Source organism: Myripristis murdjan, chromosome 16 (genome assembly GCF_902150065.1).
Source record: "Myripristis murdjan chromosome 16, fMyrMur1.1, whole genome shotgun sequence".
Taxonomy (NCBI): domain Eukaryota; kingdom Metazoa; phylum Chordata; class Actinopteri; order Holocentriformes; family Holocentridae; genus Myripristis; species Myripristis murdjan.
In genome coordinates this window covers 3249512-3266589 of record NC_043995.1, presented here as the reverse complement: position 1 = coordinate 3266589, position 17078 = coordinate 3249512, and the positions used below count along the sequence as shown (strand labels likewise).

General features: G+C 41.3%; 2 protein-coding genes across 2 annotated transcripts; both read left to right on the top strand.

Annotated features, from left to right (window-relative positions):
* The first annotated feature begins 287 nt into the window (after positions 1-287).
* popdc3 (popeye domain cAMP effector 3) lies at positions 288-5431 on the top strand. The gene is made up of 3 exons (XM_030072375.1): positions 288-1029; positions 2661-2769; positions 3171-5431. The coding sequence occupies exons 1-3, from the start codon at positions 527-529 to the stop codon at positions 3447-3449; spliced, it is 891 nt and encodes a 296-aa protein (XP_029928235.1). The 5' UTR covers positions 288-526; the 3' UTR covers positions 3450-5431.
* Positions 5432-7899: 2468 nt separating this feature from the next.
* Positions 7900-16122, top strand: popdc1 (popeye domain cAMP effector 1). Its single transcript, XM_030072374.1, has 7 exons — positions 7900-8152; positions 9798-9922; positions 10411-10598; positions 11022-11130; positions 11444-11611; positions 11848-11989; positions 15810-16122. The coding sequence occupies exons 1-7, from the start codon at positions 7900-7902 to the stop codon at positions 15941-15943; spliced, it is 1119 nt and encodes a 372-aa protein (XP_029928234.1). The 3' UTR covers positions 15944-16122.
* Positions 16123-17078: the final 956 nt, after the last annotated feature.

Genomic DNA, 17078 nt, shown 5'->3' with positions numbered 1-17078 from the left:
AGAAGATTGAGTTTCTGGGCTCAAATCACCAGGATTTCCTTCTGACTGAATCCCATAGTTGAAGAAAAAAAAAATATTACTATTTTTTTTTCTCATAAATTTGTGACTTTAATCTCAGAAATTGAGCTTTTCCTCCCAAATTTGTGACTTTATAATATAAGAGTTTTTCTCTCGCAAATTTACCATCATAGAATAGCGGAGTTTTTAATCTCTGAAATTCTAACTTGTATCGAGGAATATTATGCCCCCTCCCTGGCTCTGTATTTTTTCTCACACAGTGACCCTAATCCGCCGTGGTCTTTGAGGCTTTCATTTTGAAGACAGCGCTCGGTGCTCCCCGGGCTGACTGCGGCGCTCCTGACGCATCTGCTGTCCACTAGTCAATTAACTCCTGAGAGCGTCTCTGTTTCCAGCCCGGAGCTCCTGCGGTGTCCGAGAGAAGTCTGTGAGATAGTAGCTCACGTTGAGAGAAATGTGCTGATTTTTTATTTATTTATTTTTGATGGTTTTATAGTGTTTTGTAGACATGGAGCCTCCTGATTTCGAAGCCATGAACTTGACGCTGGAGGAGGAGGTGTTCTACCCGCTGTGTGAGGAGTGGAGGGACGGCACCGAGGGCTCCGTCTTCCACCTCGGATCCATCTTCCTCGTCCTGGGCTTCATGGGCGGCAGCGGCTTTTACGGACTCCTCTACCTCTTCACTTTCCTCACTCTCGGCTTCTTCTGCTCCACGATCTGGGCTTGGTCGGACTCCTGCACCACGGACACGTTTCTGTGGAATTTCGCCCTTTTCGGGGTGTGTGTGGGCCAAGTCCTGCACGTCTCCTACCGGCTGAGGAGCGTCACTTTCGACAAGGACTTCCAGGAGCTTTACAGCTGCATGTTCCAGAAACTCGGCGTGTCGCTCGGCCACTTTGGGAAGATAGTCGCCTGCTGTGACGGGGACATCCACACCATAGAGAAAGACCACTGCTTCGCCATGGAGGGGAAAACTCCCATCGACAAGCTGTCGGTGCTCCTGTCGGGCAGGTGCGGCTCAAGGCCCATTCATACCCTTTTTTCGTCCGTCCGTCCTCTACGTGTATACACTTCATACTTCCGTACGTCTTTTGTGTTGGCGTGCGCGTTAGCACAACACTTCCTCTAGATGGCAGTGCCGAGCGCCAATAAAACGGCATTAATAAAACACGGCGACTGTGGAAGAAGTTCTTTTATTGTATTTGCCCCGCAAACGTAAAAAAAACAAAAACAACAACAACAACACACATTTCGGTGGAACGTGAGGCCACTAAAACCTCAGCTGCCCCTTCTATGGGGAGTTTTGGTGTTTGGTGCTGCCAATGCGGGAAATGGATGATGAGCGGCATTTCCAGTATTTCAGGATGTCCGCCCCAACTTTCGACAAGTTAAAAAAAAAAACAAAAACAAAAAAAACTTTTGACAAGTTGCAACACCACGCTCCATTTTTAAATGCCTTTGCAGATCTTCTTCGTGACTCTGTGAGCTATAAACTCAATACTGCCCCCACGAATTCCGTTGGTATTGCTCCGTTTCATCCGTAATCGTAAGCTCCCCCGCTTCGTGCAAAATGACGGACGAAATGATCGGACAGGACGGATGAAATGCTCCGTCCGTCTCCGTTTCCGTCTTTTACGTAGGGTATGAATGGGCCTTCACACGCCCCTGACACAGCCTCTCAGAGACCGTACAAAACTCCGTTCAAATATCGGACAGTTTCATGTTGCGTTGCTTTTCGGCAAACGTAGAACCACATTGAAGGCATGTCGCGAATCACGAGGGTCTTGTGGTAAAATCGGCACACATGTCATCCACCCAGAAGTTTATTTAATTAAAAACCACAACTTTTAGAATTGGTGCACCGCTGGCTACCGCCCACCACGGCTGTGATAGGATTCTAAAAATATAATTAAAAATAGTGAAATTTGGTGGCTAAAGTATGTCGAGTCTAGTTCTGAGTGATGGTCACGTTGTATGACGTGTGTATCTGAGGAGTGCAAGGGAACATTAAACAAACAGATTTTTGATTTTTTTTTTTTTCATGCAAGATTGCGGACTCCTCAAGTACATTATTTTTGCATAACAGCCAAAAACCAGTTGTTTTCAAAGTAAGGTCCGAGGACCCCAAGGGGTCTTTGAGGGTCATCCAGGGGGTCCTCAGAAAAATGAGGAATATTTAAATGATTGTGTAAGCCATCTGAATGTCAGCACAAGAAATCTGATCCAGCGTCACTGTTGTGACCTTTAAATGGACTACTTAGACTAATTATAATTGTAAATGTAGTTTTCTTGTTGCTTTAAAAATGCTAATTTTCTTGTCTCATTTTTGGACAATTTTCTGGTTATTTTCCAGTAAATTTATACTAATTACTTGGTAATTTTCAGGTCATGTCTTGCTAATTTACTCATTTACTACCAATTTACTACTTTTGCCCATATTTTTGAAAGAAATCAGTTGGATTTGCTGGGGGAAAACATTAATTGAAAAGTACCAAAAAATGAGAAAAAAAAAAAAAAGAAAATACTTTAAAAAATTTCGTCTGGATTGACGTCAGATTTCTTATTTAAATCTTCTTGATGTAACGGTCTCACATTAGAAAGTGCTCCAATTAATTTAAACTTTTCATCTATTTTCCCCACAGAATCAATGTGACAGTGAATGGGGAGTTCTTACATTACATCTACCCTTACCAGTTCCTGGATTCACCTGAATGGGACTCCCTAAGACCGTCAGAGGAGGGCGTGTTTCAGGTTAACTGATGTGCAAGTTGGGGGGTATTTGGGACACAATAACCTTTTCATGCAACACTAAAACACTCACATCTGCTTCTAGCTATTAAATGTATGGGGCTAAAGAGGAGCAGTGACTGATATTAGTGAGCATATTATCAGGGAAGAAATGGCCCTTGAATGCTGCTTTGATGTGGACTTTACTGATGTGGCTTCCACAATATTTCTGTCATTTTTGCTGGGTCTAGATTTGCGATTCATCAAGATCTGTTCAAGACATCAAGATCTGTACTGAATCTGTACTGTACAGATTCTGAACTGCCAGAAATGATGAATGGAACCCTATATTTGCCAGCACCCACAAAATATCCCTATTTGCTTGTTTTCTCTGGCACCTGATCTCTTTCTTATATTGTCAACAGGTGACGCTGCGTGCTGAGAGCCGCTGTAGATTTGTGGCATGGAGGAGGAAGAAACTCTATCTGCTTTTTGCCAAGCACCGCTACATAGCCAAGATCTTTGCCCTGGTTGTGCGCAACGACATCGCAGAGAAGCTGTACTCTCTGAACGACAAGGCTTTCGACAGCCAGGGGCACCGGTATGATCTCCGGTTACCCAGCTACTGTCACATGTCCAGGCCCGAATTAGAAAAGACAGATGGCCTCCTGCAAGTGCCGGTGCAGGCAGGAAGAACTGCCTGACCAAACAGACTGACTGACTGACTGTGTGTCTGCCTCAGCTGGGCATGGCAAGGTGTGGCACTTCCCATATCTTACAGCCTGACTTAGTCCACATTTGATATTTTAGTCGCTGTTATAATGGAAAGCAAATGTGAAGACCTGTTTGGAAGTGAAAAAAAAAAAAAAATCATGAAAGGGTCAAATGAGGCAATCTACAACAGCAAATAGTTTAAGGACCATCCCAGTGATTTTGAATGTTGGGCCTTCGTTACTACAATTTCCAAATGTTTTACATTGCGACAAGCCATTTTTCAAATGTTGCAGGAGTACTAAAGATTTCACAACATATTGTCGAAATCCCTTCGTTTTCAAATTTGAAGTTTTGGTTGAAACACTCACCTCATAATGTGAAAACAAACAAGTGATTTCATTTGTCTGAAAGTTAATTTCATATCATAATGGAATGAATTGAAACCAATGGCTGGATAAAAGGGAGGGAAAATACCTTGGAACTCTAAAAAACATCAGCTTGCTTTAGGAAAAGATTAGCAGGAATGTGAAGTTTATACATTTTTTACACTAAAAAGGTAACTTACTGGTGTGGTCTTTTAAGTTTCCCCGCGACAGAGCTGTTCTGAAGATACAAGTAATCCTATTGGTTGAGTTAATTAAAGGATAATTCTGGTGTTTTTCATCATAATGTTGTCTGAAACTTATAACAGTCTGAGCCAGTCAGTGGCAAAAACAAGCACTTTTTCTGGACGTAATTTGGCGGTGAACCTGCCCTGTGCGATTACATTGCAGCTCATTTCACGGCTGCTGACTGAAGCGTTCTCGCTCAATACTGGACCAATTCCAAAAATTTCTGTCCCTATCAGTCATTTGGACCCCAAAATGTGGAAAAATAGGGCCCAAGTTGTGGGCGGAGCGTAAAGGATAAAGTGTGAATGCAAAAGAAAATGGCAGTGCTTTCATTGCAGATTTCACACTTCTGATTCATGTGCTTGTTGTTGAATTCATCACCATGGATCTTCTTCCCACCACACAATTTACAGCCACCTTGTTATTTCTTAGTTTTAGCTTTGTGAATTTCTGTATTGGCCCAAATAAGCACCTCTTGTTTTGCCCTCCTCTCCGTCCTCTTCTTCTACTTCATTCAAAGTATCTCTGAAACGTCACATTCTGCAGATAAACATATCCAAATTTCAGATCAGTCGCCTCAGTTCATCTGTCGCTGCAATCAGCACTGTGGCCACAGAAAAAGCTAATTCAGAGCAGCTTACAATGTAGCTGGAAGTCTGCAGTATCACCACATGTAGAGATTGGTGAGACAAATTAATCCTACTAATGAAACATGAGTGTAATCCTCATCTCCAATGCAGAGGTCTCATAGCACCACTTTAAGTAATGTTAGACTGAGGCCCAGTGAAAAAAGCAAAGGGCAGGAGAGGAGCTATTATGAAGCCTACTGCACATATTAAACAAAAAACATGCAGTCAAGACATTAAACTAACTAACTAAGTTAGCTGGTCTAGTTAGCCTTGCTGACCTTCCAGGTTTAAGAATATCATGGTCAGAAGTCATAAAATAACAGAAATGGTATTAGCCATTTAAATGTTTTTTTTTTTTTTTTGTTTGTTTGTTTGTTTTTTTACTTCCATTTTGACCAGAGTCTCTTGTGTGCCATTAAAGTCTGCCAGTTAGGTAACTTGCTCTGTGAAAAATGGTGGGTCTTTAGCTCTGCCCTTTAAGGTGTAGCTCGCCCAGTGAGATTATTTCTGACAGGCGAAATGTTATTAAAATAACTCTTAACAAAAACTCCAATTTGCCATTGAGGATCAGTCTCAGCTGATAGCCTTTCTGCCCACAGATAATAATTTACCACTCAGCGAGCTCAGACATCAGTAATTGCTCTGCTCTGTCCCAGATATCTAGTGGATATGTGGAGGTTTGAATGGCAAATCATATATTTTTCCATAGTGGAGGGTTTAGTGAAGTGGGAGTTACAGACTTACCGTATTTCACCAATTAATCGCCCGGGCGTTTAATATGCAAAATCGACTTGGACCCTGGGCGTTTAAAAGAACCAGGCGGCTATTCGCTGCAGGCCTTTATTTATTTTTGTACCAGGTCATTATCGTGATGACAGCTACTGTCCAACATATTTTCAGTCTGTCGGTTTAATATTACGGTACACCCTTTTGTTCTAATGTTAACTAGCGCTCTTATTTTGACAGAAAACGGAAGCGCCGCACAGTTATTGTGCGGCTAACTGTTTACTTATGCAAAAATAAGGTGAATAGCCTTATTTTGGGTTACCTCAATATAGTGCAAATAATCGCCCCGGCGGTTATTCGGATGGGCGTTTAATACGCAAAATGCGTGCAGACCCCAGGCGTTTATAAGAACCCAGCGGCTATTTGCGGCCGGGCGATTAATTGGTGAAATAGTACGGTATGCCACTAGTGCTACATGAAAAGGTAGCAGACAACAACAAATACAAACAAAAAATAAAAAGTTTTCCAAAAATGTGTCCTTAAAAGTTGCTGTCTTCAAACATCAGACAGTTTGGCGCAAATATGTTTACTATAATTGCACATTAAAAATGAAAGCATTGACGACGATGTCTTTAGGATGCCACTGTTTTTAAATCAACACTGTTATTGTTACTAGCTGGAAATTTTTCAGTGGTTTACACGTGTAGTTTATATTTCATTTAATTTCATTTTAATTTATTGTGCATTATGTAGGCCGATGTAACTACTGTTTTATGCTACTGTTCATTATTTGCTTCTCCTGCCAATCTTGACCAGGCCTCCCTTGAAAAAGACATCTTAATATCAAAGGGATATTCATTGTAAAATAAAATAAATAGCCATAAGGTCATAAGGTTACACAAAAAAGTGGCAGTAGGTCTTAACTGTGTGGTCAGTGCAAATGTAAATTTCAGATGTATGATTGTACTGTTGTACAGATAATGTATCTCTACTGTGTTGTAAATATGTGATAAAGTTTATTTTTGATGTGCAGACTTTTTTTTCTTTGCAGTCACTGTTATAAATTGTGAGTGAAATATGAGAATACTTGCTGTATGGCACTTAAGTTGTGACAATCAAAGAGGTCAGGGCTTTCCTCAAATTTACCCTCATTTTAAACCACAGAGAATTTCAAAAAGATTCAAATGTCCATTCAAAATTATTAGAAAACAAAATACTTAATTAGCATTTAATTTTACAGGAAACTTGTTGCGTCCAGTTGCCCCCGTCTTTTCCGCCCGAGACCCAGTGCCTTCCGATGTGTAACGGTAAGAGAGGGTCACACCAGACACCATTAAAAAATGTAGCATTTTAATCTTGCCTTGCAATTTCGATTAACAAACACACCCATTTTAACTGCAATTTGATGGTCAACCAGGGATCACTTAAGTGAGTAAATGAGAAGGTGCTTCACCTTTTCCCACATTCCATCTCACTAACAGTGTGAAGCAGTTCTAAAAGTTGAAAATTAATTCAAATTACGTTTTACCCGGTGGATCAATTATATGCCGAACATACCCGAAGAATATACCGATTCTTAACGCGTCTGTAATCACGTTTTATTACGCACATAACCTTGCCGACAAGCAAGGAAACATCGAATTGTAATTTTTTTAATGGAGTTTGCTCAGGCTCTCTTGCCATACAAGAGGAAGGAGCGTCTTGGTGCTCTATCTCCCCCTGCCGGAGCTTGTAGTCCCTACAGATGCGCTGCTGGGCGCTTCTTTGCCCATTTTAGTCAGTGCCTGTCAGCGTGCTGGAATGTGCGGCTCACATTGTGCAGCCCCCATCTGAGGAACCGGCCTACATTTATAACCTTACTATCTTAGCACTTTTATAGCAATCCTTCTCTTCTTTTCTCTGTCCAAAGACATATTTAATCGGGTGCCGCAGAATCGGTAAGTAAGCATTTTCCTCTCAGTACTTTGATGAGCAGTTAGAAAGTTATTACTTGAAGAAATCCCAGTGTAGCAGGCCTTCATGTGTATCCCCACTTCTATTTTTGAAAGCCCCGTTGCGCTCGTTTGCTGGACAGCGCTGGCCTGAGCCAGATACACGTACAGCTGAGAATATTGCGTTTAGTTTGACAGACATGAGCATTAAATGTGTGCGTTTCATAAATTTGTGGTGTAATTCCCTGTGTGTATATACTTTGATGAAAACAACAAATTCAGCTTATAGTATTTTTCCATGTACAGACATACACTTGGTTGTACATTAAATGTGATATGATTGCAGTTGTCTTTCATCATCATTTAGAAAAACAGAACATGGATCAGGAAACAAACATGTTCCCAGAAGGCCGCAGTGTCAAGCAAGATTAATTTGTGAGAGTGAAACTGGTTTTCCTCTGGCAGATTTCACCAAACCCTCCCTTACAACTGTGTGTGTGTATGTGTGTGTGTGTGTGTGTGTTAAGGTGACCCTGCTGCAGAATGTCTTCCGCCCCGGAGATCTCCACGCTCCTCTTCCCCACCCTGGCTCCCTTTCCTTCAGCTTCTCCAGCAGAGTCCAGTGGAGGAGGAGGAGGAGGTCTGGCTCTGGAGCCCAACACCACCTCCTGCCAGGAGTGGGAGGAAGCCCACCACCTCCTCTTCCACCTCGGCAACCTGTCTCTGCTGGTTGGTCTAATCATTCCTACCACTGTGGCCCTGCACATGATTCTGCTGCGCCTTCTCCTGATGACAGGTCAGTGCACAGCGCCACCTGCTGATTGCATTCCTGTGCCTGTGCTGAGAATCAAAGCACAGCTGATAGAAGCCGTGGGGTATTGGGGAATGCTAAATTTACCACAGCCTCTTGATGTGTGTCTGTGGCCCCTCATCTCCGACCGTATCTCCATTCTAAATGAAAGTTCTACCCCCACTGTGTGCGGTGTCAAACTCGTCGTCAAATTGGGCGAGGAAGGTGCTTAGAAGCCAGGGCAGGGAACATGCCACACAGTGTAAGAGGCCATTAGAGCAGTGCTTTTCAAAGTGGGCTCCTCCCGTGTCCCAAGAAATATGAGGAATACTTTAAATGCTTGTAAAAGTCATGTGAATCTTTAAAGACCTTTAAATATATCAATCTAATACATAAACTATAAACACAGTTTCCTTGTAATTTTGTATTGTAATTGTATGTACATTTTTGCTGATTTATAGGTATTTTTGGCAAATTTCCGCATCATTTTAATATATTTTTTCCATTTGTTTTTGATAATTTCATTTTTTTTGTTGATAATTGGCAAATTTTGTGGACATTTTCTTCTTTTTTTTGTTTTGTTTTGCTAATATTTATGTCTATGAGATAAATCAAGTGAATTTGCTTTGGTTTCAAAGGCTTAAACATTGTTAGAGAAAAACAGAAGGAAGAAGCCAGAAACAGAAAGAGAGAGGGGCACTGCCTCAGTAACTTCCAAAGCAAAAAATTGTGGTCACTTGTTGAAGAGCCTTGCCTGCTACAAAGTGTTGCTCTCGAACCAAGATCTTTTGGCCGCAGCGAAATACTAAGCGGTCTATGTACTGTATCATCAGTGAATCATTAAGTAAGACAGCAAGGCTCTACACTGCATTTTACCTTGTATTTCACTGGGTCACACTTAGAGGGAAGTCTGCTGGACTGCTGTATGGCACAAAACATGAAGAAGACACTGTTCATCAAAAGCAGACAGTACTAAAGCGTTCAGAGTTCCTGTTTGTCCTGTTCAATAAAGACAAAGACGCCAGGGTGGACAGGACACGATGGGGTTTATGGGAATGGGAACAGTCCCCCTGGTGAGCGACAGAGGCCACCAGTCAGCTCCACCATGGTCTCATTTGTTAACAGTAATTATACCAAAGTAAAATAATTATTTTGACAGTGATATATTACTTTAAAAAAAATGTTAGAATTGTGTATTTAGATGGCACAAACCTCTCCTAGGAGCACAAGACCTTTCCCGTTTCTGAAGACATTTGAAAACCCCCAGCCTCGTGATACTGAAAAGTCAGTGGTTATCGCTATGAAAGATGCTGTCCATATGAGTGGACATAAACATGAAAGGGAAAGGGAATTGAATTTATTTGAGGTTGGATATTGAATAAACATGTTAATGTGCAGTCTTCAGTCACATGTCTATGTAGGTCCTCAGCCATCCAGGTCATGGTTATCCACATAGAGTTGAATCAAGGTCAGCTGGTCTGCTTGTTGATTCTTGAAGACGTGTCACTTCTCAGCTTCTTCTGTTCTGTTGAAGCTTCTTGGATGAGTTGTGGAATCTCTTCAAGAATCTACATACAGTCCAACTGACTTCATTTCCTCTCCGTGTGAAGCTTCAGTCAGTGAATTGTTGATTGTTTTTCAACCCCAACAGGATGCTCTCTCTTCATTGCGTGGGCAACGCTGTACAGATGCAACCTGGACGTGATGGTTTGGAACGTGGTCTTCCTGGTGGTCAACTTCATGCACTTCTTCTTCCTTCTGTACAAGCGCAGGCCAGTGAGTTCTGCATCGTGATGCATCACTATGCCCTCATTCAGAGTCTTGCAGTCACTTTAGATTCAGGGCACTCGAGTGTTTCCCAAATTGAAATGCTCACTTAAGGCATTGAGGGAGTGGTGGGCTCAGGGTTTTAGTTTTTCATTTCTGTCTCAGGAAGGAGAGAGCATATTCTCCTGGGTTTGGTCCTTCTTTAACATAATGAAATGCAGGTTTTATGAAATCCAAGGAAAACCACCAGGGGACTTGCAGTAAGTAAGGGGCCTCCAACGAGTTGACAGAATGAGACCAAGACTTTTCATAATGAGACAGCCAGGAGACCTGTCTGCCGCAATGGCTACCCTTCTCACTGCTCCTTTCCTTAAAACTTGTTGAATTTGTGTTTTCAATTAGACTAAAAGTTGTATTATTTAAGTCTGGTCTTATCAGTCTACTTCAGTGGTTTCTGACTCCTAGGATTGGTAAAGGCTGTCATTCTGATCTGTCAGATCAAGATCGACAGGGAATTGAGGGCCGTCTACAAGCGGATGTTTGAGCCCCTCCATGTGCGAGAGGCTCTGTTTCAGAGGCTCACAGGCCAGTTCTGCACCATTCAGACTCTAAAGAAAGGCCAGATCTACGCTGCCGAGGACAAGACCTCTGTGGACGAGCGCCTCAGTATTCTTCTCAAAGGAAAGTAGGTACTGGTTTATGCACAACATGCCATTGTTTTGCTGCATATGTTTGAATATTTTGATCAGATTTCTCATGAACATGCAAGAAAATGTCTGACAGGAACGTAAACTGGGGGTAACACTGAATACATGCACAGTAGCCTTCATTTTGTTGGTGTTCATTAACATAAAAATGGTCCAAGATATTGAATACCAGCACAAAATATTATCTATCAGCTGCTTCAGTCAAAAATGCCTTAGTATCACCATCAACTTACAAAACATGCACCATAACAATCGCAGATTATTTCCTCAGTTCTTATTTGGTCTGAACATGATGTCACTGTGAAGCTGTAGGGCTTACAGTAGATATTGAAAGATATTGAATACAGAGTTATTTTCTTGAGATTCACTGGGGTTTTGACTTTTAAGTTGCTGTGTGACAGGATGAAGGTTTCATACCGAGGCCATTTCCTTCACAACATCTACACCAATGCCTTCATCGACTCTCCAGAGTTCAGGTCGACAGAGATGCACAGAGGAGAGAAATTCCAGGTAATAGCAGGAGCTATTCCTGTGTCTGTGCTGAAGCCTCTGCGTAGTCCATGTCTCAAATCTGTCTTCAGCCTGAATCCTGCCAGGCATCTCCATCTAACATTCAAACCTGAAGTTGATGTAATAGGAATTCAGTACAAATCAGAGATTTCAAACAGGATTCACCTGCTCAGTCAATTCCATGGAATGAGCAGAAGGGCTTAATGTATCATTAGATACCGCCACTGTTTTGTGCTAGAACACTTTACCCCAAATTACTTGGAAAAACACCCCAGTGTGATGTGCCCTTGTATATGTTGTGATTGACCAACAGGTGACCATCACGGCAGAGGAGAACTCTAAATTCCTGTGCTGGTCTAGAGAGAGGCTCACCTATTTCCTGGAGTCAGACACTTTCCTCAATGAGGTGTTCAGATACCTCATTGGCAAAGACATCACCAACAAACTGTACTCTCTCAATGACCCTACACTCAGTGACAAGGTGAGCTCAGCCCTGCCATCAAATCACAGCACAGAGTCACACATGATCACTACATTTAAAGAACATCAAAATGAGAAAAGCAACACTTTCTGGTAGTTTTGTGCTTGCATAGGCAGTATAATGAAATTCAAACATGGTCTAATATGTAGATGATGGTGATAATAATGATAATAATGCTGATGATATCAGTATTGATGGCAGTGATGATGATGTTGGTGGTTGTGGATCCGTGTCAGGCAGTGAAGAAGATGGACCGCCAGCCTAGCCTGTGCTCCCAGCTTTCTATGATGCAGATGAGGAATAGCATGGCGAGCACCAGCGACACCGATGATGTTCTCAACCAGATCCTACGTGGAGGGTCCGCTGGCTCTTCACTCCGTGAGTACCACCAGCAACTAACAAGCTCTTTCACCATGGTTGCATCTTAACTGTTAGCACTTTTCAGGTCATCTTCCTTGTTAAACCGATGAGAATATGGACACTAGATGCATCCACATTAGATTGTTGGTTCTAGTGCCCCAAGCACTTCAGCATACATTACCATGTTGAATGACCAATGACCAATTAAGATGACCAGAAACTGGCGTGATCGTTTCATTTGGGACCAATGAGTAATGAGTCTTATTTAACCATATTGCTTATTCTTTTCTGCAAGAAAAGACAGATGCTGGTTCAGTACTCCTACCCTCTGACTTTACCACTATCATGTCTACTTTCTTGAGTATCCTAACTTTTCTTCCTTCCTGTGGTAATCTCCCTTTCCCACAACACTGAATGAATTCCACACCCACCCTAACCCATTTTTAGAGTGTAGCCATTCATATGTTGTGTGATGCATAACAAATCACACTTTATTGTGTGTGCTGGGCAGGTGTTTCGTGTCAGCCTTCTCTGTTCAGTGCATCCCTTATCTTCTCTCTAGTATTTGATGATGAGATAAAAATCTAGGTATTAAATTTAGAAGGCTTAAGTTTTGTGTAGAAACATTTGTGGTTCTTACGGTACAAACAGGATGGTTGTAGTGAAGGCTAAACCCACATCAACTCAGCTGACCCACATTTTTATTTGTAGAACAGTTCTATCAGTTCTATCAAACTGGTGTATGCTGTATGACGATAAGGTCCTCTACGGTAAATCTAATGCTTTTCTAAAACTCAGTTTTGTTATTATAGACGGTGATTTGCCTAATGATGATCACAGGCTGCAGGTCATAGTTTATGAACTGTAAGAAATAACTCTAGACAGTACATTGTTGTGTAAGACATGGAAAGGTCTCAGTAACTGATGTTGTTTGGATATGATTAATAATGGCTTTGCAATTGCATCATAGTCAAACAAACATGTCTTGTGTTATCATGGAGGTCCACTGGAGATAATGCTTAATGTTGACATATTGCTAAATGTATAGATACCTGAAAGATTTGCTGTTCGGTGGATATAAATCTGTAGATAAAAAGATTTATGGGATAAATTTGTTTCCAAATGTAGCTTACTGTGACACAGTAAACTGTCTTGTCTTAAGCCCTAGTCTCTACTCCGAAACACTGAGGTGTAGCTTGACAAGTCAGCTCAAGTAAGAAACAAATCTTTTATGAGGTTTATGCTGCACTAAAGAAAACACAGAAACAGTACTGTGCTCCTGCCCCACAGCGGCAATTTTGGTAAAACCTAACTTAGTAATATAGGATTCATCTTTGCTAAATAATTCACGTGTTTATACACTGGAAATGCACCAACATGTATGATATGAAATTTTTTGTCATTTTACCTCATATTTAAAAAATACTTTGGCAGTTATGTAAAAACATAATTACCTCTTGCACCATGTGCTTTTCTTTTTCGTAGACAGATAGAAATGATGGTTGCTTCCTGAACATATGGTCACAATAAAGTTTGCTTAACTTTAACCATGTCAAAAATTGTGCTGAATATATAGTCACATGACAAAAAATCTAATTGCCTGGACACAGGCTTATCTTACACCACTCTGCTCTACAGTATAGCATGTACTTGCATTGCCAGAGTGTCAAATTTTTATTTCCATCTCCTATCTGAAGATTAAATCTGCTTCTGAAAACAAAGTCAGACACAAGTGGCGAAGGTCAGTAATCAGCCTGTCACGAGAATTCAAAGTGCCAATGATTAACTACCAGCCCAGCCAATCAAAAAGTTGCAGTGATGGTAGCCTAATAGACAGGTGAACATTCCTGACCACAGTTTACCTTGAGTAATGGCCTTGCTAGATCACTTTTTCCCAAGAAGCCCTCCAACATGGCCGCTGGAGAGTGTGTTACATCACTTGAAAGCCCTCTCTAAGACCAGTGGGTTGTTTCCTGATCAGATGCATGTTTTTACCGAAAATGTGTGAGCCTTTCTCTGACCATTTTTCCTCCTATCCCTCCTCCAGCTGTGACTCAGCCCACTCCCTCAGATTGAGCCATTCCCTGACAGGGGTGTAAGACCATCTCTTTTATCTCACCCTACCATTTTTCCCTCTCTTCCCCAAACTCCAATTGACTGTCCTGATTCCTTGTTCAACAGTTGTAATCCCGTCATACCAACTCTAGAGGAATTAACCCTGAAAGCTCTGTATTTTGCCTGTTCTAAAAGTGTGTGTCCCTTTTTAACCTGGCCTGCCATTTTAACATCTGAGTTTAGCACTCACAGTCATTTAAACGAGTGTAGATCAGGCTTAGACTCAAGCCTTTTCAGTAAAATTAAAATGTTAGCCACTCCTGATGCAATGGAAATGGAGCAGTTTTATTGATTACGTGGTTCTTGTAGAATCAATACACTAGTCGCCTATGTAAAGCCCATAAAGGACCATCCTGGTGTTTTTGCATGTTTAGTGGAACATCTCCAAAATGTATACTTCACGATTCTGCTAATCTTTCCCCAAAGTAAACAGTCATATTTTAGAACTCCAGTCTCATTTTTCCTCCCTTTTATCCAGCCATTAGTTTCCATTCATTCCACTATGATATGAAAATGGACTTTCAGAGACTTCAGCCTTTCTTCACAGCAGTATTCCATCACTGTAATAAAGTCGTCCACATTAGTTTTCCTAAAAGCAGCAGCACTGTTGTGTTTTGATGACTTGAAATTGGGCAAGATGAAACAGTCCCTCTGCTGGAAAACAGTCCTAAGTAAAATATTTGCTTTACACAGCCAGTTATCAGGTTTATGAATGTTGACGACAAGTCAGAACATTATAAGGTGGCTGTTTGAACCAAAAATTCAGATTTGAAAATGGAGGGATTTTGATTAGATGTTGTAAAAGCTGAAGGACCCCCACATGATTTGCAAAACGGTTTGTTGCAATGTAAAATGTGGGTAAATTGTAATAAGTGGGCCAGTCATTCACAAAATCACTGGGATGGTGCTTAACCTAAATTTGTTCAAATGAGACATCTTGATCAAATTCCACAGAAATATGGCTCAGTGTATTTTACTAGTATCCTGGGTTTCTGCCAAGTGTCCTATGGTCACTTTTCCACCCTGATGAGAATGGTACTCTTAGAATTTTTTTAGTATTTTGGCATAAAAATGTGCAAAGTGAAAAATACTGAAGATCAGTACAAAACATTGGCTATTGGCACCTTCATCCAAAAAAAATATCATGTGTTGAGCCCCATGTTCCCATTCTCAACATACAGTCTATGATACAGAGTGAATGCTGCATATGCATTTGGACGAGACACTGTGGAAAAGCAAGTATAGTCTCAACATGGACTAAAAGCAATATCAGTGGAGTGTTGTCTTTTAGTTCAGGCATAGCCCTATTTGTATTTGCAAAAAAGTCTCTTTAATGCAGATAAGGGTCCATTTTGTAGTAAAAATACAGCACCTGTCAGGGATAATTGCACATGCTACAGCTGGAACCTGGATAAGCATTCACAGTGCTTTCAGACATCCACATCCTGTAGCTGTCTCCATCTGATCCACTCATACTGTGCTAGTGTCTGGGGTAAATGTGTGTGTATAATATGTGCGCATATTTGATAATAACCTCTTCTAGTTTGGATTGTTTGTCATATGGATGGAGGTTTGTGTATTTGTGACCTGTGACTACTTCTTTTGTGGAGCCTGGACGGTGCATTTTTTGTTCATCCCTGAATGCACATGAGCGAATCACCAAGCTATTTACATATGAAAACGCTTAACATGAATCAACTGTAACACTGCTTTTTCTTTTCAGAAAAATCACCTGGCACCAAGGCCTCTTCCGCGATGAAACCCATCGAAGAGGGCATGGAGGATGATGTTTTTGAAACAGAGTCTCCACGCTCCAAATCTCGCCATATTCCCAGCACCTCCACTGAGGAGGTGTAGCCAGTACAGACTAAGTTGCAATCACATCATATAATGTCATCATGTAGTATTGTTTAGCCACCTTAAAGGGATAGTTCACTCATTTTGAAAAATGTGATATCATCTCACTGTCCCTTTGCTGGTATGTAGGACAGTAATGGGTTGGGTGGTTATTTTTCAGAGTGTTAGCTGGGGGGAAGTCCACCTCACTGGCAGGAGGCTAACGGTTAACATTTGGAGCATCCTGCCAGTATCCAGCACTCAATAAGTAATGAGAGGAAGATAGCACCACTACTATCCTACAGAACAGCTACAAGGGAAGTTTTTTTTTTTTTTTTTTTTTTTGCTTCAAAATGGGTGAACTATGCCTTTAAAATACCTGATTGTGATCAAGACTGTCCTCCAGCAAAAAATGACCTCATTCGTTATTTGAAACAACCTATAGTTCCTTTTTAAAGTTCATCGACCTCTACCGCTCATGTATATAAAAACAACGTGGTGTGTTGGGAGATGCTGTAGTATAACAAGCAACAAAATCCGCACTGGGAGGTCTTTGGGGGCGGTGGATGGGTCACCCTACACAGGATATGTTTAATTCCCATGTGAAACAAGGCTAGTGTTTGTCTCTGTGTGTTTTGTTTCGTTTGTTTCTGCGTGTTTGTTATTGTCACCATGACCTTAACCTCCACCGTACCATCACCTTAAACAGGTACTTGTGGTGCCTAAACTCATCCAAACTGTGACCATTCTGAAGCATGCACTCCTTGTCTGCTGCCGGTAGTGGCACTAATTTATGAAACACTACTGTGGGTCGGGTTAGACCCACAGGACCAATGGCCCATGTGGGTGTATGGGTTGGAGGACTTGTTGTAGTGATCCTACAGTCTTGTGATCCTGGAGAAATCATTCTAAAAAATAATTTGAGACAAAAAGCTTATCTGTTCCTGGAAAACATTACTGGTCATTTTCTTCTCTCTTTTTTCCGATTGTGTGTTGAAACATTTTTTTTATTACATTAATATAATTTGTATTGTGCCACAAGCTTCTATAGTGCTGCAGTATTCATAACAGAACCTTTGTTACCAAGACTTTTCCTACAGACCCATTCTCGTATATAGCAATTTAATAATGGTTGAGATAAAAGCCTGTGCACTGT